Here is a 19,398-nt window from a genome sequence, read left to right as displayed (position 1 = left end):
GCGCACAAGTGATCGAATTACCCAATAAACAAATGTTTTGCTTGTTCATCTGGTAATTGGCGGTACATTTACACCTCCAGATCATCGCTAACCAGCATTACTATGAACACTCGTTAGCGATTATCTTTGGGATTCTCAACCAGTGCAAAGGGCTCTTTAGCGAGGACTTCAGAAGAGAAGGATCTAGGGGTCCTGATATCAGACAGCTTTAGGCCTCTTGCACACGAACGCCCCGTTGCCACATTGTGGACCGCATTTGTGGATCCGCAATACACGGGTGCTGTTCCGTGGGCATTCCGAATCACAGATGCGGACCCATTCACTTCAATGGGTCCACAAATCCGGAGATGCGGAACGGAAGCACGGAATGGAACCCTACGGAAGCACTATGGAGATAGAACATGTGCTATCTTTTTGCGGAACGGCCGGATCGCGGACCCATTAAAGTGCTGCGCGGCTGCCCCACGGACTGTGCTCGTGCATTGCAGCCGCAGCACGACCATGGGGTGCACACGTTCATGTGCAAGAGGCCTTAAAATGAGTGCACAGGGTAGGCGGGTGGCTGTCTAACCAGTAGGAAGAGACAGATCAGGACCCTGCTGTATAGAGCGCGAGGGAGACCATATCTGGAATACTAGGTCCAGTTCTGGAGACCTCACCAACAAAAAGACAGATCAAATGGAACAGATGCAGAGACGGCTACAAAAATGATGGAGGGTCTGAAGCATAAAACATATCAGGAGAAATGTAAAGAATTTAATCTTTTTAGCCTTGCGGAAATGAAAGAAAGGGGGGAACCAATGTTCTGCGGCTGCATCTCCACTGGTCCTTATTATAGTGAATAGGGGCGGACGGATCCTTACAAACCTCTGGCAATGCTGGACTGCATAGGTCCATCAGATATGGTTGGGAAATCGACATTAAGTGAATGATGTGAAGATGCCTGGGATAAACTCGTCTGTCCTAAGAGAAATAAGAATAAATAGACGGGCAGACTAGGTGGACCGGGGGGGCTTTTTCTGCCGTCAGCTTTTATGTCTATCTGGCTGCATTGTGCCAGCTATACAGTGCACAAAGCATTCTCCATAAAGGCATGGTTGGCGGAGTCTGGTGTGGGAGATAATGGCCAGCCCCACAGAGCCCTCACCTCTACCCCATCCAACACATTTGGGATGTACCAGGCCCTATTCTTCATCATCAAGGTCTGACCTCACAAATGCTTTTCTGGATGAAGGGGCAAAAATTCCCACAGACACACTACAAAATCTTGTAGAAAACCTCCTCTAAAGAACAAAGGGGTCAACTCCATGCCTATGGATTTATAATGGATGTCATACAACCTCTTGGAGGTGTAATTTGCATGGTCTCCATACTTTTTCCATACAATGTATGTTGGTCATTTTCATACAATCCACAAGCAATGTGTAGGTTCAGATCGCTGGACAATCAACGATGTGCCTGTGTTAGGTCCTTCTTAAAGCTTAATTCTCCAGCTCTTTTTTTATGTTTTTGCTCATAGATCCGTTAATGATCTCATTCATAATTGGCAAAGCTTAGTGTAAAAAATATATGGTATCATTAAAAAAATAGGATCAATAATCACATCCCTTCTTTTAAACTTTGAGATCAATAGAGAACAGACTGGAACATTGATGCCATTATTCATGTGTTTTTGTTGCTGCTGACTGGATGGGGGCGATAATTCTATCCACACGGAAAGGGAAGATCATCAGTCAGCATCGGCTTCACTAAGTGTCTCTACTGTACAGTGAATTATTAGTGTGTGATATCATTGTTCAGCTTAATTATTACTTACATCAGTATTTCCTTTCTATGCAGGTGAAAGTAGGGGAGAAAGAAGTTGATGTAATGGACAAGTTCAGGCTCTACATAACCACCAAGCTGCCAAATCCTGTCTTCACTCCTGAAATCAATGCAAAGGCTGCACTAATTGACTTCACTGTTACAATGAAAGGACTGGAGAAGGAGCTGCTGAGCAGAGTCACCCTGGCTGAGAAGCAGGTAACGGGGTCTGTCCAGCATCTCCCACTAAGGATGTATTGATATGTGACCTTATTCACTAATCCACAAAAGATAATGACATCACTGTACAAGAATAATAAACAGTGATGTCACAGTACAGAGATAATAAACACAGTGATGTCACAGTACAGAGATAATAAACACAGTGATGTCACAGTACAGAGATAATAAACACAGTGATGTCACAGTACAGAGATAATAAACACAGTGATGTCACAGTACAGGGATAATAAACACAGTGATGTCACAGTACAGAGATAATAAACACAGTGATGTCACAGTACAGAGATAATAAACACAGTGATGTCACAGTACAGGGATAATAAACACAGTGATGTCACAGTACAGAGATAATAAACACAGTGATGTCACGGTACAGGGAGATAAACACAGTGATGTCACGGTACAGGGATAATAAACACAGTGATGTCACGGTACAGGGATAATAAACACAGTGATGTCACAGTACAGAGATAATAAACACAGTGATGTCACAGTACAGGGATAATAAACACAGTGATGTCACAGTACAGAGATAATAAACACAGTGATGTCACAGTACAGGGAGATAAACACAGTGATGTCACGGTACAGGGATAATAAACACAGTGATGTCACAGTACAGGGATAATAAACACAGTGATGTCACAGTACAGAGATAATAAACACAGTGATGTCACAGTACAGGGATAATAAACACAGTGATGTCACAGTACATGGATAATAAACACAGTGATGTCACAGTACAGGGATAATAAACACAGTGATGTCACAGTACAGAGATAATAAACACAGTGATGTCACTGTACAAGAATAATAAACACAGTGATGTTACAGTACAGAGATAATAAACACAGTGATGTCACTGTACAAGAATAATAAACAGTGATGTCACAGTACAGAGATAATAAACACAGTGATGTCACAGTACAGAGATAATAAACACAGTGATGTCACAGCACAGAGATAATACACACAGTGATGTCACAGCACAGAGATAATACACACAGTGATGTCACAGTACAGAGATAATAAACACAGTGATGTCACAGTACAGGGATAATAAACAGTGATGTCACAGTACAGGGATAATAAACACAGTGATGTCACAGTACAGAGATAATAAACACAGTGATGTCACAGTACAGAGATAATAAACACAGTGATGTCACAGTACAGAGATAATAAACACAGTGATGTCACAGTACAGAGATAATAAACAGTAATGTCACAGTACAGAGATAATAAACACAGTGATGTCACAGTACAGGGATAATAAACACAGTGATGTCACAGTACAGGGATAATAAACACAGTGATGTCACAGTACAGGGATAATACACACAGCGATGTCACAGTACAGAGATAATAAACACAGCGATGTCACAGTACAGAGATAATAAACACAGCGATGTCACAGTACAGGGATAATAAACACAGTGATGTCACAGTACAGGGATAATACACACAGTGATGTCACAGTACAGAGATAATAAACACAGTGATGTCACAGTACAGAGATAATAAACAGTGATGTCACAGTACAGAGATAATAAACACAGTGATGTCACAGTACAGAGATAATAAACACAGTGATGTCACAGCACAGAGATAATACACACAGTGATGTCACAGCACAGAGATAATACACACAGTGATGTCACAGCACAGAGATAATACACACAGTGATGTCACAGCACAGAGATAATAAACACAGTGATGTCACAGTACAGAGATAATAAACACAGTGATGTCACAGTACAGGGATAATAAACACAGTGATGTCACACAACTGGGATAATAAACACAGTGATGTCACAGTACAGGGATAATAAACACAGTGATGTCACAGTACAGAGATAATAAACACAGTGATGTCACAGAACTGGGATAATAAACACAGTGATGTCACAGAACTGGGATAATAAACACAGTGATGTCACAGTACAGAGATAATAAACACAGTGATGTCACAGTACAGGGATAATAAACACAGTGATGTTACAGTACAGAGATAATAAACACAGTTATGTCACAGTACAGAGATAATAAACACAGTGATGTCACAGTACAGAGGTAATAAACACAGTGATGTCACAGTACAAGGATAATACACACAGTGATGTCACAGTACAGGGATAATACACACTGTGATGTCACAGTACAGAGATAATAAACACAATGATGTCACAGTACAGAGATAATAAACACAGTGATGTCACAGTACAGAGATAATAAACACAGTGATGTCACAGTACAGGGATAATAAACACAGTAATGTCACAGTAAAGGTATAATAAACACAGTGATGTCACAGTACAGGGATAATAAACACAGTGATGTCACAGTACAGGGATAATAAACACAGTGATGTCACAGTACAGAGATAATAAACACAGTGATGTCACAGTACAGGGATAATAAACACAGTGATGTCACAGTACAGAGATAATAAACACAGTGATGTCACAGAACTGGGATAATAAACACAGTGATGTCACAGTACAGAGATAATAAACACAGTGATGTCACAGTACAGAGATAATAAACACAGTGATGTCACAGTACAGAGATAATAAACACAGTGATGTCACAGTACAGAGATAATAAACACAGTGATGTCACAGTACAGAGATAATAAACACAGTGATGTCACAGTACAGAGATAATAAACACAGTGATGTCACAGTACAGAGATAATAAACACTGTGATGTCACAGTACAGAGATAATAAACACTGTGATGTCACAGTACAGAGATAATAAACACAGTGATGTCACAGTACAGAGATAATAAACACAGTGATGTCACAGTACAGAGATAATAAACACAGTGATGTCACAGTACAGGGATAATAAACACAGTGATGTTACAGTACAGAGATAATAAACACTGTGATGTCACAGTACAGAGATAATAAACACAGTGATGTCACAGTACAGAGATAATAAACACAGTGATGTCACAGTACAGAGATAATAAACACAGTGATGTCACAGTACAGGGATAATAAACACAGTGATGTCACAGTACAGAGGTAATAAACACAGTGATGTTACAGTACAGAGATAATAAACACAGTGATGTCACAGTACAGAGATAATAAACACAATGATGTCACAGTACAGAGATAATAAACACAGTGATGTCACAGTACAGGGATAATAAACACAGTGATGTCACAGTACAGAGATAATAAACACAGTGATGTCACAGTACAGAGGTAATAAACACAGTGATGTTACAGTACAGAGATAATAAACACAGTGATGTCACAGTACAGAGATAATAAACACAGTGATGTCACAGTACAGAGATAATATACACAATGATGTCACAGTACGGAGATAATAAACACAGTGATGTCACAGTACAGAGATAATAAACACAATGATGTCACAGTACAGAGATAATAAACACAGTGATGTCACAGTACAGGGATAATAAACACAGTGATGTCACAGTACAGAGATAATAAACACAGTGATGTCACAGTACAGAGATAATAAACACACTGATGTCACAGTACAGAGATAATAAACACAGTGATGTCACAGTACAGAGATAATAAACACAATGATGTCACAGTACAGAGATAATAAACACAGTGATGTCACAGTACAGAGATAATAAACACAGTGATGTCACAGTACAGGGATAATAAACACAGTGATGTCACAGCACAGAGATAATAAACACAGTGATGTCACAGTACAGAGGTAATAAACACAGTGATGTCACAGTACAGAGATAATAAACACACTGATGTCACAGTACAGAGATAATAAACACACTGATGTCACAGTACGGAGATAATAAACACAATGATGTCACAGTACAGAGATAATAAACACAGTGATGTCACAGTACAGGGATAATAAACACAGTGATGTCACAGCACAGAGATAATAAACACAGTGATGTCACAGTACAGAGATAATAAACACAATGATGTCACAGTACAGAGATAATAAACACAGTGATGTCACAGTACAGAGATAATAAACACAGTGATGTCACAGTACAGAGATAATAAACACAGTGATGTCACAGTACAGGGATAATAAACACAGTGATGTCACAGCACAGAGATAATAAACACAGTGATGTCACAGTACAGAGGTAATAAACACAGTGATGTCACAGTACAGAGATAATAAACACACTGATGTCACAGTACAGAGATAATAAACACACTGATGTCACAGTACGGAGATAATAAACACAATGATGTCACAGTACAGAGATAATAAACACAGTGATGTCACAGTACAGGGATAATAAACACAGTGATGTCACAGCACAGAGATAATAAACACAGTGATGTCACAGTACAGAGGTAATAAACACAGTGATGTCACAGTACAGAGATAATAAACACAGTGATGTCACAGTACAGAGATAATAAACACACTGATGTCACAGTACGGAGATAATAAACACACTGATGTCACAGCAAAGTACAAGCATTCCAAGGCACCTTGTTTTATATTCATATCAGACAGTTTTTTATGTAATTTCCAGCTTTAACAGATCTCGTCCAGGTACTTATTGTCACACTGATATCATCCTGGATGCCATAAACAAAATAACATAAAAATAAAACACTTCAAAAAGGGTTGAAATAGTATTTCCTAATAATAATCTGTATGAAGAGATAGTTCCACCTTCTAATATGCTCATGCAATATATTATAGCTCACATAGCTATGATTTATAGCTATACTCCAGTAATAGATAGGGTCAGTGATTACCAATCAGAGATGTGTTTGGCCTTATTTGTATAGCTTTGTATTTCAATGTTATGTACTGTGTTTTAGTATTTAGTCATATACTAGGTTTGAGTAAGTATGTGTCCAGTGATTAGCTTCTCCGCCTGCTCTTTGACTATTTCCCAGGAACTGGAAGCGGACAGAATTAAGCTGATGCAAGAGGTTAATGTGAATAGACATAAAATGAAGGAGCTGGAGGATAATTTACTGTATAGGCTAAGTGCAACCACAGGTATTGTATTCAAGGTTATAGAAAGACCTGATCAAGATCATTTACAGTACTTTACTACTTTATATGTAAACCACTGGAGCTGAGCTCTGGTCCTCTCAATGCATAGTTCACCAGTGTTCACTATTCTATGATGAAAATTTTGTCCAGCTTGGTAATAGTGCTACTGTCAGTGACTAGAGGCCTCTTTACACTGCTAGATATAGCAGGCAATTGTCGGGAAGGAAGTGTTTCGTTCCTGACAAGTGTCTGCTCATCAGCAGAGAAGGAAGCTGCAATTACATGCAGCGATCCCCACCACAGTATGGGGAGCAGTGATCACTAATGCCATCGCTCGTCCTCATATAGACGGGTTCCTTCGTGATAATCGTCTGCTCGTCAGTGGAGGAGACACATTTACATGCAGTAATCCCCTCCACAGTATGGGAGCAGTGATCATTAATGCCATCGCTCGTCCTCATATAGACGGGTTCCTTCCTGATAATCGTCTGCTCATCAGTGGAGGAGACACATTTACATGCAGTAATCCCCTCCACAGTATGGGAGCAGTGATCATTAATGCCATCGCTCGTCCTCATACAGACAGGTTCCTTCGTGATAATCGTCTGCCCGTCAGTAGAGGAGACACATTTACATGCAGCGATCCCCTCCTATCACGGTCGGCGTGGCTATCACATACGTGACACAGAGGGAGGGAACGAGGAAGGCCCTGCCCAAGTGAGAGGGAAGGTGGTGACCCCTGACTCACCTGGCGGCTGGCACCTGGCTGCCCTGACGTCCCTAGACGGGTTCCTCACCCGTACGCCGATCACGTGCCTAAAGCCCTGGCTTTTCCTGAGCTGAGCCCTAGATAGTGAACAGGGCGATGGGAACACTAGTCCGCACCACTAACTCTAAGGGAAAACACCAAGGGGAGGACAGACAACACAGACTCAACATATAATCCCAGGTGGGCGACAACAGGAGACAACAATAAGCCCAACAGGGATCCGGAGGGTAGCACACAGGAACAACAACCAGGATTAACCACTCCAGTGGGTCAGTATAGATGTCCAGGCAGGAAGCTCTATAACTGGCAACTAGAGAAGTGTGAGGGGAGAATATAAGGAGGTAGGGAGTGGCAGAGGAGGAGAAGCTACGGATCCCTGAGAGAGACAAAAAGGATAGCAAGGCAAACACAGAAAACAATCACTGAGAAACAACGTGATCTTTAGATATAGAGCGCGCAGCCACCCGCTGCGACTTCCTGACCCCGGGTATAACGGAGTCAGACGTGGCTCTTGATACCCTCGTGACACCTCCACAGTATGGGAGCAGTGATCATTAATGCCATCGCTCGTCCTCATACAGACAGGTTCCTTTGTGATAATCGTCTGCTCGTCAGTGGAGGAGACACATTTACATGCAGTGATCCCCTCCACAGTATAGGGAGCAGTGATCACTAATGCCATCGCTCGTCCCCATACAGAAGGGTTCCTTCCTCACAATGATATGCTCGTCAGTGGAGGAGACACATATACATGCAGTGATCCCCTCCACAGTATGGGGAGCAGTGATCACTAATGCCATTGCTCGTCCTCATACAGAAGCGTTCCTTTCTGACAATCGCCTGCTCGTCAGTGATGGGGACACATTTACATGTAGCGATCTCCTCCCATGCCATGCCTCCTTGGCAGACCTTTAGTAATTGTTTATGGCATGTGCGCCACAATTCCGGCTCAGTAGGCGGTATTCTATACTTTCCTATATAAAGGCAGCATAGAATGATCAAAAATACGCTCTCCTATCAGCCCAAATGGTACAAAAATACGTTATGCCATTTGGCTTATTGGAGTAATCAAAGCATAGACCCAACTCACAATGATGAAGGAAGTGCACCCATGCGTCTCCTCGCCTCCATGATTGACTGCCTGCATGTATTGAGAGCCAGACGGACCAACTCCCCTTCTGTGTACAGTAGGCCTATAAGTATACAGCACATTCACATAGGAAAGATATCTAGCAAAAACCTCTGCAGCTGTCTCGTTCTTATGAATGGAGTTTGCAAAAATTGGGCTTGCTGCCCTTCAGATGAATAGAACCTATTTTCAGCCGCAGAAACTTCTGTAGCAAATCTGCTATACACAGTGAAGAGACAATTTCAGATGCAAGATGGGGCAAAAACAGAATACCGTGCCGTAATCAGGGGCAAATACTGTCTGCTAACATTGCATTGTGCTTTACATATTGTCAGGATTTCTGGTGGAAGATAAATCTCTATTGGAAGTTCTCAGAATTACTAAGCAGATAGTCTGCGAAGTGCGTGAGAAGCTGCATGTCACCATTGACGCAGAAGCAAAAATCAGCAAAGCCCAGGAGCAATATCGCCCAGTGGCCACACGGGGCAGTGTCCTCTATTTCCTGACCATAGAGATGAGCTCAGTCAATATCATGTACCAGATGTCACTCCACCAGTTCCTCAAGCTGTTTGATAGATCCTTGTCCAGGTAGGAGTCTGTCACGTCCTCACCTGTGTGTGATAATCCAGCGCCATAATCCTGCCATGTTTTGTCTCACAGATCAGAGAAAAGTCCTCTCATCCAGAAAAGACTAAGCAACATCACTGAATATTTGACGTATGAAGTTTTTAGATATTACTCAAGAGGTTTGTATGAGAGGCATAAATTCCTGTTTGCTCTGCTCCTGACGCTGAGAGTTGACCTGCAGCAGGGAAAGATCAAACACAAGGAATTCCAAGTTCTTCTTCAAGGTAAATTACATTTTATTTTCTTATCAAAACAAATCACTGGGTACAGTTAAGGCCTCTTTCACACTTGCGTTGTTGGGATCCGGCATGCACTTCCGTTGCCGGAGGTGCCTGCCGGATCCGTAACAACGCAAGTGTACTGAAAGCATTTGAAGACGGAACCGTCTTCCAAATGCTTTCAGTGTTACTATGGCACCCAGGACGCTATTAAAGTCCTGGTTGCCATAGTAGTAGCGGGGAGCGGGGGAGCGGTATACTTACAGTCCGTGCGGCTCCCCGGGCGCTCCAGAATGACGTCAGAGCGCCCCATGCGCATGGATGACGTGATCCATGTGATCACGTGATCCATGCGCTTGGGGCGCCCTGACGTCACTCTGGAGCGCCCGGGGAGCCGCACGGACGGTAAGTATGCTGCTCCCCTGCTCCCCGCTACACTTACCATGGCTGTCAGGACTTTAGCGTCCCGGTAGCCATGGTAACTATTCAGAAAAAGCTAAACGTCGGCTCCGGCAATGCGCCGAAACGACGTTTAGCTTAAGGCCGGATCCGGATCAATGCCTTTCAATGGGCATTGATCCCGGATCCGGCCTTGCGGCAAGTCTTCAGGATTTTTGGCCGGAGCAAAAAGCGCAGCATGCTGCGGTATTTTCTCCGGCCAAAAAACGTTCCGTACCGGAACTGAAGACATCCTGATGCATCCTGAACGGATTACTCTCCATTCAGAATGCATTAGGATAATCCTGATCAGTATTCTTCCGGCATAGAGTCCCGACGACGGAACTCTATGCCGGAAGACAATAACGCAAGTGTGAAAGAGCCCTAAGGCTACTTTCACACTAGCGTTTTTCTTTTCCGGCATAGAGTTCCGTCACAGGGGCTCTATAGCGGAAAAGAACTGATCAGGCATATCCCTATGCATTCTGAATGGAGAGTAATCCGTTCAGGATGTCTTCAGTTCAGTCGTTTTGACTGATCAGGCAAAAGAGAAAACTGGAGCATGCTACGGTTTTATCTCCGGCGAAAAAAACTGAAGACTTGCCTGAATGCCGGATCCGCCATTTTTTCCCATAGAAATGTATTAGTGCCGGATCCGTCCTTCCAGTCTGCGCATGCATAGACTGAAAAAAAGGTGAAAAAAATAAATGCCGGATCCGTTTTGCCGGATGACACCGGAAAGACTGATCCGGCATTTCAATGCATTTTTCGACTGATCAGGCATTTTTAAGACTGATCAGGATCCTGATCAGTCTTACTAATGCCATCAGTTGGCATACGTTTTGCCTGATCCGGCAGACAGTTCCGGCGATGGAACTGCTTGCCGGATCTCTCTGCCGCAAGTGTGAAAGTAACCTTAAAAAGAAGATAGTTCTGGTATCCTTATAAAGAAAGTATAAACACAACTCAAGGAAAATTACGGACCCTTAAGACTTAACTTTTAATCTACATCAGATAAAAGGACGCCCTATAATTTTGGAATTCACAAGCGCAATAATATAACCGAAAAACATATGAGCGCAGGCATCCACTAAAAACACCCAATAATGGAATGAGTTGATATCAGAATAAAGATGCAATTGGTTAGGGTAGTGACAGGGGCAAGAATCAGAGGCCCAGAAAAATGACCAGAAAACAGGGGAGAAAAAAAAAAGAAACTCTCCCTATGCCCGCCCTAACTAGGCCTCTGCCCAGGGACAAACCCTGATGGTGGGATTTCCCTGTCCTCATGCCTGCCTGCACTCGCTCCATACAGTATTGAAACAAGGTTTTATGCGAATCGACTTTGGATGTTTCATCCCTATTGATGACCTATGCTCACAATAGTAAACAAAAGTGTTTGTAGAGCAGCACTCACGGACGTAAATGGCCACCCCGGTAATGCAACAGCCGAGCCACGACCGCAGATCCTCAGCAGTCGACCGTATAGCAAATGAAGAGGGGTAGCAGCAGCATCTCCAGTGAATCCTTTATTGGACGGACTTTACAGAAAGTGTGCCATAAAATGAATCAGCAATGTTTCGGCTGTATCCCATCCTTTGTCAAGCTTTTGTCATGTCTTGACAAAGGCTGGGATACAGCCGAAACGTTGCTGCTTAATTTTATGGCACACTTTCTGTAAAGTCCGTCCAATAAAGGATTCACTGGAGATGCTGCCGCTACCTCTCTTCATTTGCTATGCTCACAATCGGTCATCAATATCAGATCATCAGGGGCCCAACACCACTACCAAACAGCTGTTTAAACAGAAAGCAGTGCTCGTACAAGTGCTGCCTTCTCTTCATTGTTTACCTGCTCGTTGTTGCAACCGCTGCGTTGAGCTGGTGTAATTACATCTCAGCCATCCCATTGACTTCAATGGGATGGTTCTGTATTATTCACTAGGTAAGAGCCGTCCCAAAGAAGTGAATGGGACAGTTGACCTGTAATTAAACAATGAAGAGGAAGCAGCACTTGTACGAGCGCCGCATTCTCTTCAAACAGCCATTCTCTTCAAACAGCTGATCGGCAAGGGTGTCGGGAGTTGGCCCACCGCCAATCTTATATTTATGTCCTGTCCTGAGGATAGGACATCAATATAAAAAAAAGTGGGCAACCCCTTTAAAAGACATGAAAATAAAGCATCCGCTATGAGCCCTGGCATTGCAGGCACTTGGCCGGTGGTTTGATCTGACAGTATAAAGTTGCAGCACGTGCAGAGCCCAGCGTGCTTCCTCTTATCCTCTCTTCAGCTCGGTATTTGCTCATTTTGGTTGACATCTTGTTGTTATTTGCATTTACTGTAGGTGGAGCGGCTCTTGACCTGAAATCTTGTCCTACAAAGCCTTTCAAATGGATTCTTGACATGACCTGGACGAATCTTGTAGAACTGAGCAGATTGCCTCATTTTTCAGAGATTATTACTCAGGTAAAATATACAGTGTAAAATTGGTGTATTATGTGGGATCCTTATTTAAAGGGATCTCCAAATGCCCAGTTTCTTATCCGATATCCATCCCAGACCCAGTATGCGCTCCCTAATCAGGGCCATGAGGGAAGCATAAAACAAATTGCATCTGTCGGCTACTGATGGTGACGGAGATGATATGGACGAGCAACGAATAGCAAAATGTTAATTTATCACATTTCTCAATTTTTTCAGTTAGTACAGTGGAATGTAGTCTTATATACAGATCTTCATAGGACCCCTGAGGACCCTGTGTCATGGCGTCTGCATTAGTTCTCACAAGCAGTGAATAATACATAGAGTCTTGTAATGCTTAATTTTCCCTGCATCATTGCTGTAGGTTAGGCTCGTGGTTAGTGGTATTCACCTAGAGAAAATGCTGTTTTCCAGGGCTCTTCGTAGTGGAAGTTTTGCAATCTGCTTATTTACAGGGAAAACTAATGAATAGATATGAACACAATAAAGGATTTTCATTCTGTACTCCATCACGGATCTAGACCCAGCTCACATTATAAATCCATGACAATACATAATAATGATTACTGACCGTCAGTGTGGACGAGGTCAATGCCATTAGTAATAGCAGCCATTAGACAGCATGATCAGCCCTATTAAGCCATGCATACTGTCTGGTAGGGCTGATCCTGCTGATTAAAATGATACCTGGCTTGTGAAAATTGTTTGTGGTGTTCCCGAGAAAAAAAAAAAAGTTTATTCTGTATGCAGATGAGGAATTCAGTGCCCTCGGGGGTGGGGCCTAGCCATCAGTGCACCTCAGCTTTCAACTGATGGCCACACCCCTTTATTTGCATAAATAAACATTTTTCTCTGGGAAAGCAGCAACCGATTTTAGAAGGACAGGTATGATTTTAATCAGCAAGATCAACCCTACCATACATCATGGCTGGCTTAATAGGGTTGATCTTATTGACAGGTCCAATAAGACACCTGAATCAGTCTGATGGATTTATCATAGAATGGCCTTCTGTAGTTGGCTATGTAGTGTACGTACATGCCAACTGTAGAAGCCGGACCAAAGCACCATTTTTAAGCCCTTTTTTTTTTTTTTACACAAAATTTATCTAGTTCAATAATAATAATTAAAAGATGTCGCTAAGATGTCCATAGCCCCTGTGAAAGGAATCTGATTTGGAACACAATATCAGAAAGACACAGCCCTACTCCTGTAAAGATCTCCTATGGAATTAATCGGCGCACAGTTTTGAAAAAATAAATAAAAAAAATGTCAGTACAGAATATAATATACAGATCAAACGAAAGATTAGAACTGCGACAACATCTAATGCAATGTCTTCAGAAGAAGAAGCAAAATTCACCAGATCACAAACCGCCAATCCTGCCGTCCGCTCTTCTTGCACCTTGGATTTCACCTTGGATGGACCATTACACAATATCGACCATGTCAAGTGAAGATTTGTGAAGATCGCTTGGAGGACTTAGGCCCCTTTCACACGAGCGAGTATTCCGCGCGGATGCGATGCGGGAGGTGAACGCATTGCATCCGCACTGAATACCGACCCATTCATTTCTATGGGGCTGTGCACACGAGCTGTGATTTTCACGCATCACTTTTGCGTTGCGTGAAAATCGCAGCATGCTCCTCCTTGTGCGTTTTTCACGTAACGCAGGCCCCATAGAAATGAATGGGGTTGCGTGAAAATCGCAAGCATCCGCAAGCAAGTGCGGATGCGGTGCGATTTTCACGCACGGTTGCTAGGAGACGATCGGGATGGAGACCCGATCATTATTATTTTCCCTTATAACATGGTTATAAGGGAAAATAATAGCATTCTGAATACAGAATGCAAAGTAAAATAGCACTGGAGGGGTTAAAAAAAAATAAAAATAAAAATTGAACTCACCTTAATCCACTTGCTCGCGTAGCCCGGCATCTCCTTGTGTCTCCTTTGTTGAAAGACCTGTGGTGAGCATTAACTATAGTTCAAGGACCTGGGATGACGTCACTCCGGTCATCACATGGTACGTCACATGATCTTTTACCATGGTGATTCACCATGGTAAAAGATCATGTGACGTACCATGTGATGACCGGAGTGACGTCATCCCAGGTCCTTGAACTATAGTTAATGCTTGTGGCGAAACCGACCTCGCCACTGGGTTTTGGAGAGGACTGGCTGCTGGCCTCTTGCCCCTGGATTATGGGCCATATACTAACTTTTAAACCCCTGAACCGATTCAAGTGAATTTTGGATAGGTTTGTCCCCAAGTTATACTGTTTAAATTGATGTAAGTTATATGTATGGCCAATGTAAACTCACAAAGTTGTAACAATTTATAATAAGTGTAACTTGTCAGCTTGGGAGGAAAATGCTGGGTGTGTTTCTACAGGGAGTGCAGAATTATTAGGCAAGTTGTATTTTTGAGGATTAATTTTATTATTGAACAACAACCATGTTCTCAATGAACCCAAAAAACTCATTAATATCAAAGCTGAATATTTTTGGAAGTAGTTTTTAGTTTGTTTTTAGTTTTAGCTATTTTAGGGGATTATCTGTGTGTGCAGGTGACTATTACTGTGCATAATTATTAGGCAAATTAACAAAAAACAATTATATACCCATTTCAATTATTTATTTTTACCAGTGAAACCAATATAACATCTCAACATTCACAAATATACATTTCTGACATTCAAAAACAAAACAAAAACAAATCAGTGACCAATATAGCCACCTTTCTTTGCAAGGACACTCAAAAGCCTGCCATCCATGGATTCTGTCAGTGTTTTGATCTGTTCACCATCAACATTGCGTGCAGCAGCAACCACAGCCTCCCAGACACTGTTCAGAGAGGTGTACTGTTTTCCCTCCTTGTAAATCTCACATTTGATGATGGACCACAGGTTCTCAATGGGGTTCAGATCAGGTGAACAAGGAGGCCATGTCATTAGATTTTCTTCTTTTATACCCTTTCTTGCCAGCCACGCTGTGGAGTACTTGGACGCGTGTGATGGAGCATTGTCCTGCATGAAAATAATGTTTTTCTTGAAGGATGCAGACTTCTTCCTGTACCACTGCTTGAAGAAGGTGTCTTCCAGAAACTGGCAGTAGGACTGGGAGTTGAGCTTGACTCCATCCTCAACCCGAAAAGGCCCCACAAGCTCATCTTTGATGATACCAGCCCAAACCAGTACTCCACCTCCACCTTGCTGGCGTCTGAGTCGGACTGGAGCTCTCTGCCCTTTACCAATCCAGCCACGGGCCCATCCATCTGGCCCATCAAGACTCACTCTCATTTCATCAGTCCATAAAACCTTAGAAAAATCAGTCTTGAGATATTTCTTGGCCCAGTCTTGACGTTTCAGCTTGTGTGTCTTGTTCAGTGGTGGTCGTCTTTCAGCCTTTCTTACCTTGGCCATGTCTCTGAGTATTGCACACCTTGTGCTTTTGGGCACTCCGGTGATGTTGCAGCTCTGAAATATGGCCAAACTGGTGGCAAGTGGCATCTTGGCAGCTGCACACTTGACTTTTCTCAGTTCATGGGCAGTTATTTTGCGCCTTGGTTTTTCCACACGCTTCTTGCGACCCTGTTGACTATTTTGAATGAAACGCTTGATTGTTCGATGATCACGCTTCAGAAGCTTTGCAATTTTAAGAGTGCTGCATCCCTCTGCAAGATATCTCACTATTTTTGACTTTTCTGAGCCTGTCAAGTCCTTCTTTTGACCCATTTTTCCAAAGGAAAGGAAGTGGCCTAATAATTATGCACACCTGATATAGGGTGTTGATGTCATTAGACCACACCCCTTCTCATTACAGAGATGCACATCACCTAATATGCTTAATTGGTAGTAGGCTTTCGAGCCTATACAGCTTGGAGTAAGACAACATGCATAAAGAGGATGATGTGGTCAAAATACTCATTTGCCTAATAATTCTGCACACAGTGTATTGTGCCATTGTCCCATTGTGTGTTTAAATGGTGATGTCTGTCCTGTTGTCTGAACATGTGTATTGGCGATCTCCCTTTGTCCTCAGAGATAATTGGATTACGCCTCAGTTGTCTCCGGGGCAGAGAGGAGGAGACCATGATGCATTGTGGGGATATGTTGTCCTATGTCACAGTCTTCATTCTGGTCCTCTGGGGCGTGAACGATTGGTTGCTGTAGTTACATTGTATGTGTTGTAAATTTCTGATTGGTTATATTTCAAACCCCTGTGGGCAGTACTATGTTTGTGGTTTATGAATAAAAGAGGCTGTATGTGAAGTACAGTCAGACCACTGCTTGACCCTCAACACGGAGCCTTGTCTCGTTATTGGGGGGATTCACTGTATGCTGTTAGAAGACCGATTGCCAGAAGTGTAAGCTGATCCCTGTTCGTCTGCTAGCAGCTATTCGTGAGGTTCCAGTTTGGAGTGCTACTTTGTATCCAGTTCGGGAGGTTGGTGTCCTGCAGTAGCTGGGCCTGTCTCTCAGAAAGGGGCATATCGCCTAAACGGGTTTTAACCCCTTGTCTGCGGAAACGGTCCGTTACAATGCTCACCACAGGTCTTTCAACAAAGGAGACACAAGGAGATGCCGGGCTACGCGAGCAAGTGGATTAAGGTGAGTTAAAAAATTTTTTTATTTTTTTTTAACCCCTCCAGTGCTATTTTACTTTGCATTCTGTATTCAGAATGCTATTATTTTCCCTTATAACCATGTTATAAGGGAAAATAATACTATTTACAGAACACCGATCCCAAGCCCGAACTTCTGTGAAGAAGTTCGGGTTTGGGTACCAAACACGCACGATTTTTCTCACGCGAGTGCAAAACGCATTACAATGTTTTGCACTCACGCGGAAAAATCGCGGGTGTTCCCGCAACGCACCCGCACATTTTTCCGCAACGCCCGTGTGAAAGAGGCCTTAGTGTCTGTAGGTTGCAATATATTTCAAAATCTTCATTTGTGTACCTACAAGTATCCACCACTAGCTATCACATGTATGTGGCTGAGTCATGGGTATCGCGCTGTGGTTACTGCCAATTGCCGGACTGCTTCCTGTACTTGTACCTGTAATACCGGTAGAGCCCAACAGTTAGTGGTTATCACGGTACGGTACCTGCCACTGTGCCGCACATGTAATCTCACCCTTAAGGGTCCATTCACATGTCCGTATTTTTGTTTTGCAGATTTTTCTTTCGTTTTTTGAGGATCCGTGTTTCTGCAAAAACCTTCAGTTTTTACTAATTGTAAGCCCGCATCCGTTCCGTTTTTCCATAAAAAAAAAAAAACGGAAGGAGGAATATACAGTCAGGTCCATAAATATTGGGACATTGACACAATGCTAACATTTTTGGCTCTATACACCACCACAATGGATTTGAGATGAAACAGACAAGATGTGCTTTACCTGCAGACTGTCAGCTGTAATTTGAGGGGATTTACATCCAAATCAGGTGAACGGTGGAGGAATTACAACAGTTTGCATATGTGCCTCCCACTTGTTAAGGAACCAAAAGTAATGGGACAATTGGCTTCTCAGCTGTTCCATGGCCGGTGTGTGTTATTCCCTCATTATCCCAATTACAATGAGCAGATAAAAGGTCCAGAGGTCATTTCCAGTCTGCTATTTGCATTTGGAATCTGTTGCTGTCAACTCTCAAGATGAGATCCAAAGAGCTGTCACTATCAGTGAAGCCATCATTAGGCTGAAAAAACAAAACAAACCCATCAGAGAGATAGCAAAAACATTAGGCGCGGCCAAAACAACTGTTTGGAACATTCTTAAAAAGAAGGAACGCACCGGTGAGCTCAGCAACACCAAAAGACCCGGTAGACCACGGAAAACAACTGTGGTGGATGACCAAAGAATTCTTTCCCTAGTGAAGAAAACACCCTTCACAACAGTTGGCCGGATCAAGAACACTCTCCAGGAGGTAGGTGTATGTGTGTCAAAGTCAACAATCAAGAGAAGACTTCACCAGAGTGAATGCAGAAGATTCACCACAAGATGGAAACCATTGGTGAGCCTCAAAAACAGGAAGGCCAGATTAGAGTTTGCCAAACGACATCAAAAAAAGCCTTCACGGTTCTGGAACAACATCCTATGGACAGATGAGACCAAGATCAACTTGTACCAGAGTGATGGGAAGAGAGGAGTATGGAGAAGGAAAGGAACTCCTCATGATCCTAAGCATACCACCTCATCAGTGAAGCATGGTGGTAGCAGTTTCATGGCGTGGGCATGTATGGCTGCCAATGGAACTGGTCCTCTTGTATGTATTGATGATGTCACTGCTGACAAAAGCAGCAGGATGAATTCTGAAGTGTTTCGGGCAATATTATCTGCTCATATTCAGCCAAATGCTTCAGAACACATTGGACGGCGCTTCACAGTGCAGATGGACAATGACCCAAGGCATACTGCAAAAGCCACCAAAGAGTTTTTCAAGGGAAAGAAGTGGAATGTTATGCAATGGCCAAGTCAATCACCGGACCTGAATCCGATTGAGCATTTCACTTGCTGAAGACAAAACTGAAGGGAAAATGCCCCAAGAACAAGCAGGAACTGAAGACAGTTGCAGTAGAGGCCTGGCAGAGCATCACCAGGGATGAAACCCAGCGTCTGGTGATGTCTATGCGTTCCAGACTTCAGGCTGTAATTGACTGCAAAGGATTTGCAACCAAGTATTAAAAAGTG

The 19,398-nt window shown here is 42.8% G+C and overlaps 1 protein-coding gene across 1 annotated transcript in view; it reads left to right on the top strand.

Annotated features, from left to right (window-relative positions):
• Nucleotides 1-19,398, top strand: part of DNAH8 (dynein axonemal heavy chain 8) — a 622,089-nt gene that overhangs the window by 545,980 nt on the left and 56,711 nt on the right. The window contains exons 78-82 of the mRNA XM_040430275.1: nt 1,840-2,022; nt 6,941-7,046; nt 9,277-9,529; nt 9,602-9,792; nt 12,570-12,691. Coding sequence (XP_040286209.1) covers nt 1,840-2,022; nt 6,941-7,046; nt 9,277-9,529; nt 9,602-9,792; nt 12,570-12,691 — 855 coding nt within the window. The remainder of the gene's footprint in view (nt 1-1,839; nt 2,023-6,940; nt 7,047-9,276; nt 9,530-9,601; nt 9,793-12,569; nt 12,692-19,398) is intronic.

This window comes from Bufo bufo, chromosome 4 (assembly GCF_905171765.1).
Source record: "Bufo bufo chromosome 4, aBufBuf1.1, whole genome shotgun sequence".
Lineage (NCBI taxonomy): Eukaryota > Metazoa > Chordata > Amphibia > Anura > Bufonidae > Bufo > Bufo bufo.
The sequence above is the reverse complement of the archived record's forward strand: the minus strand, read 5'-3'. Positions and strand labels throughout refer to the sequence as shown.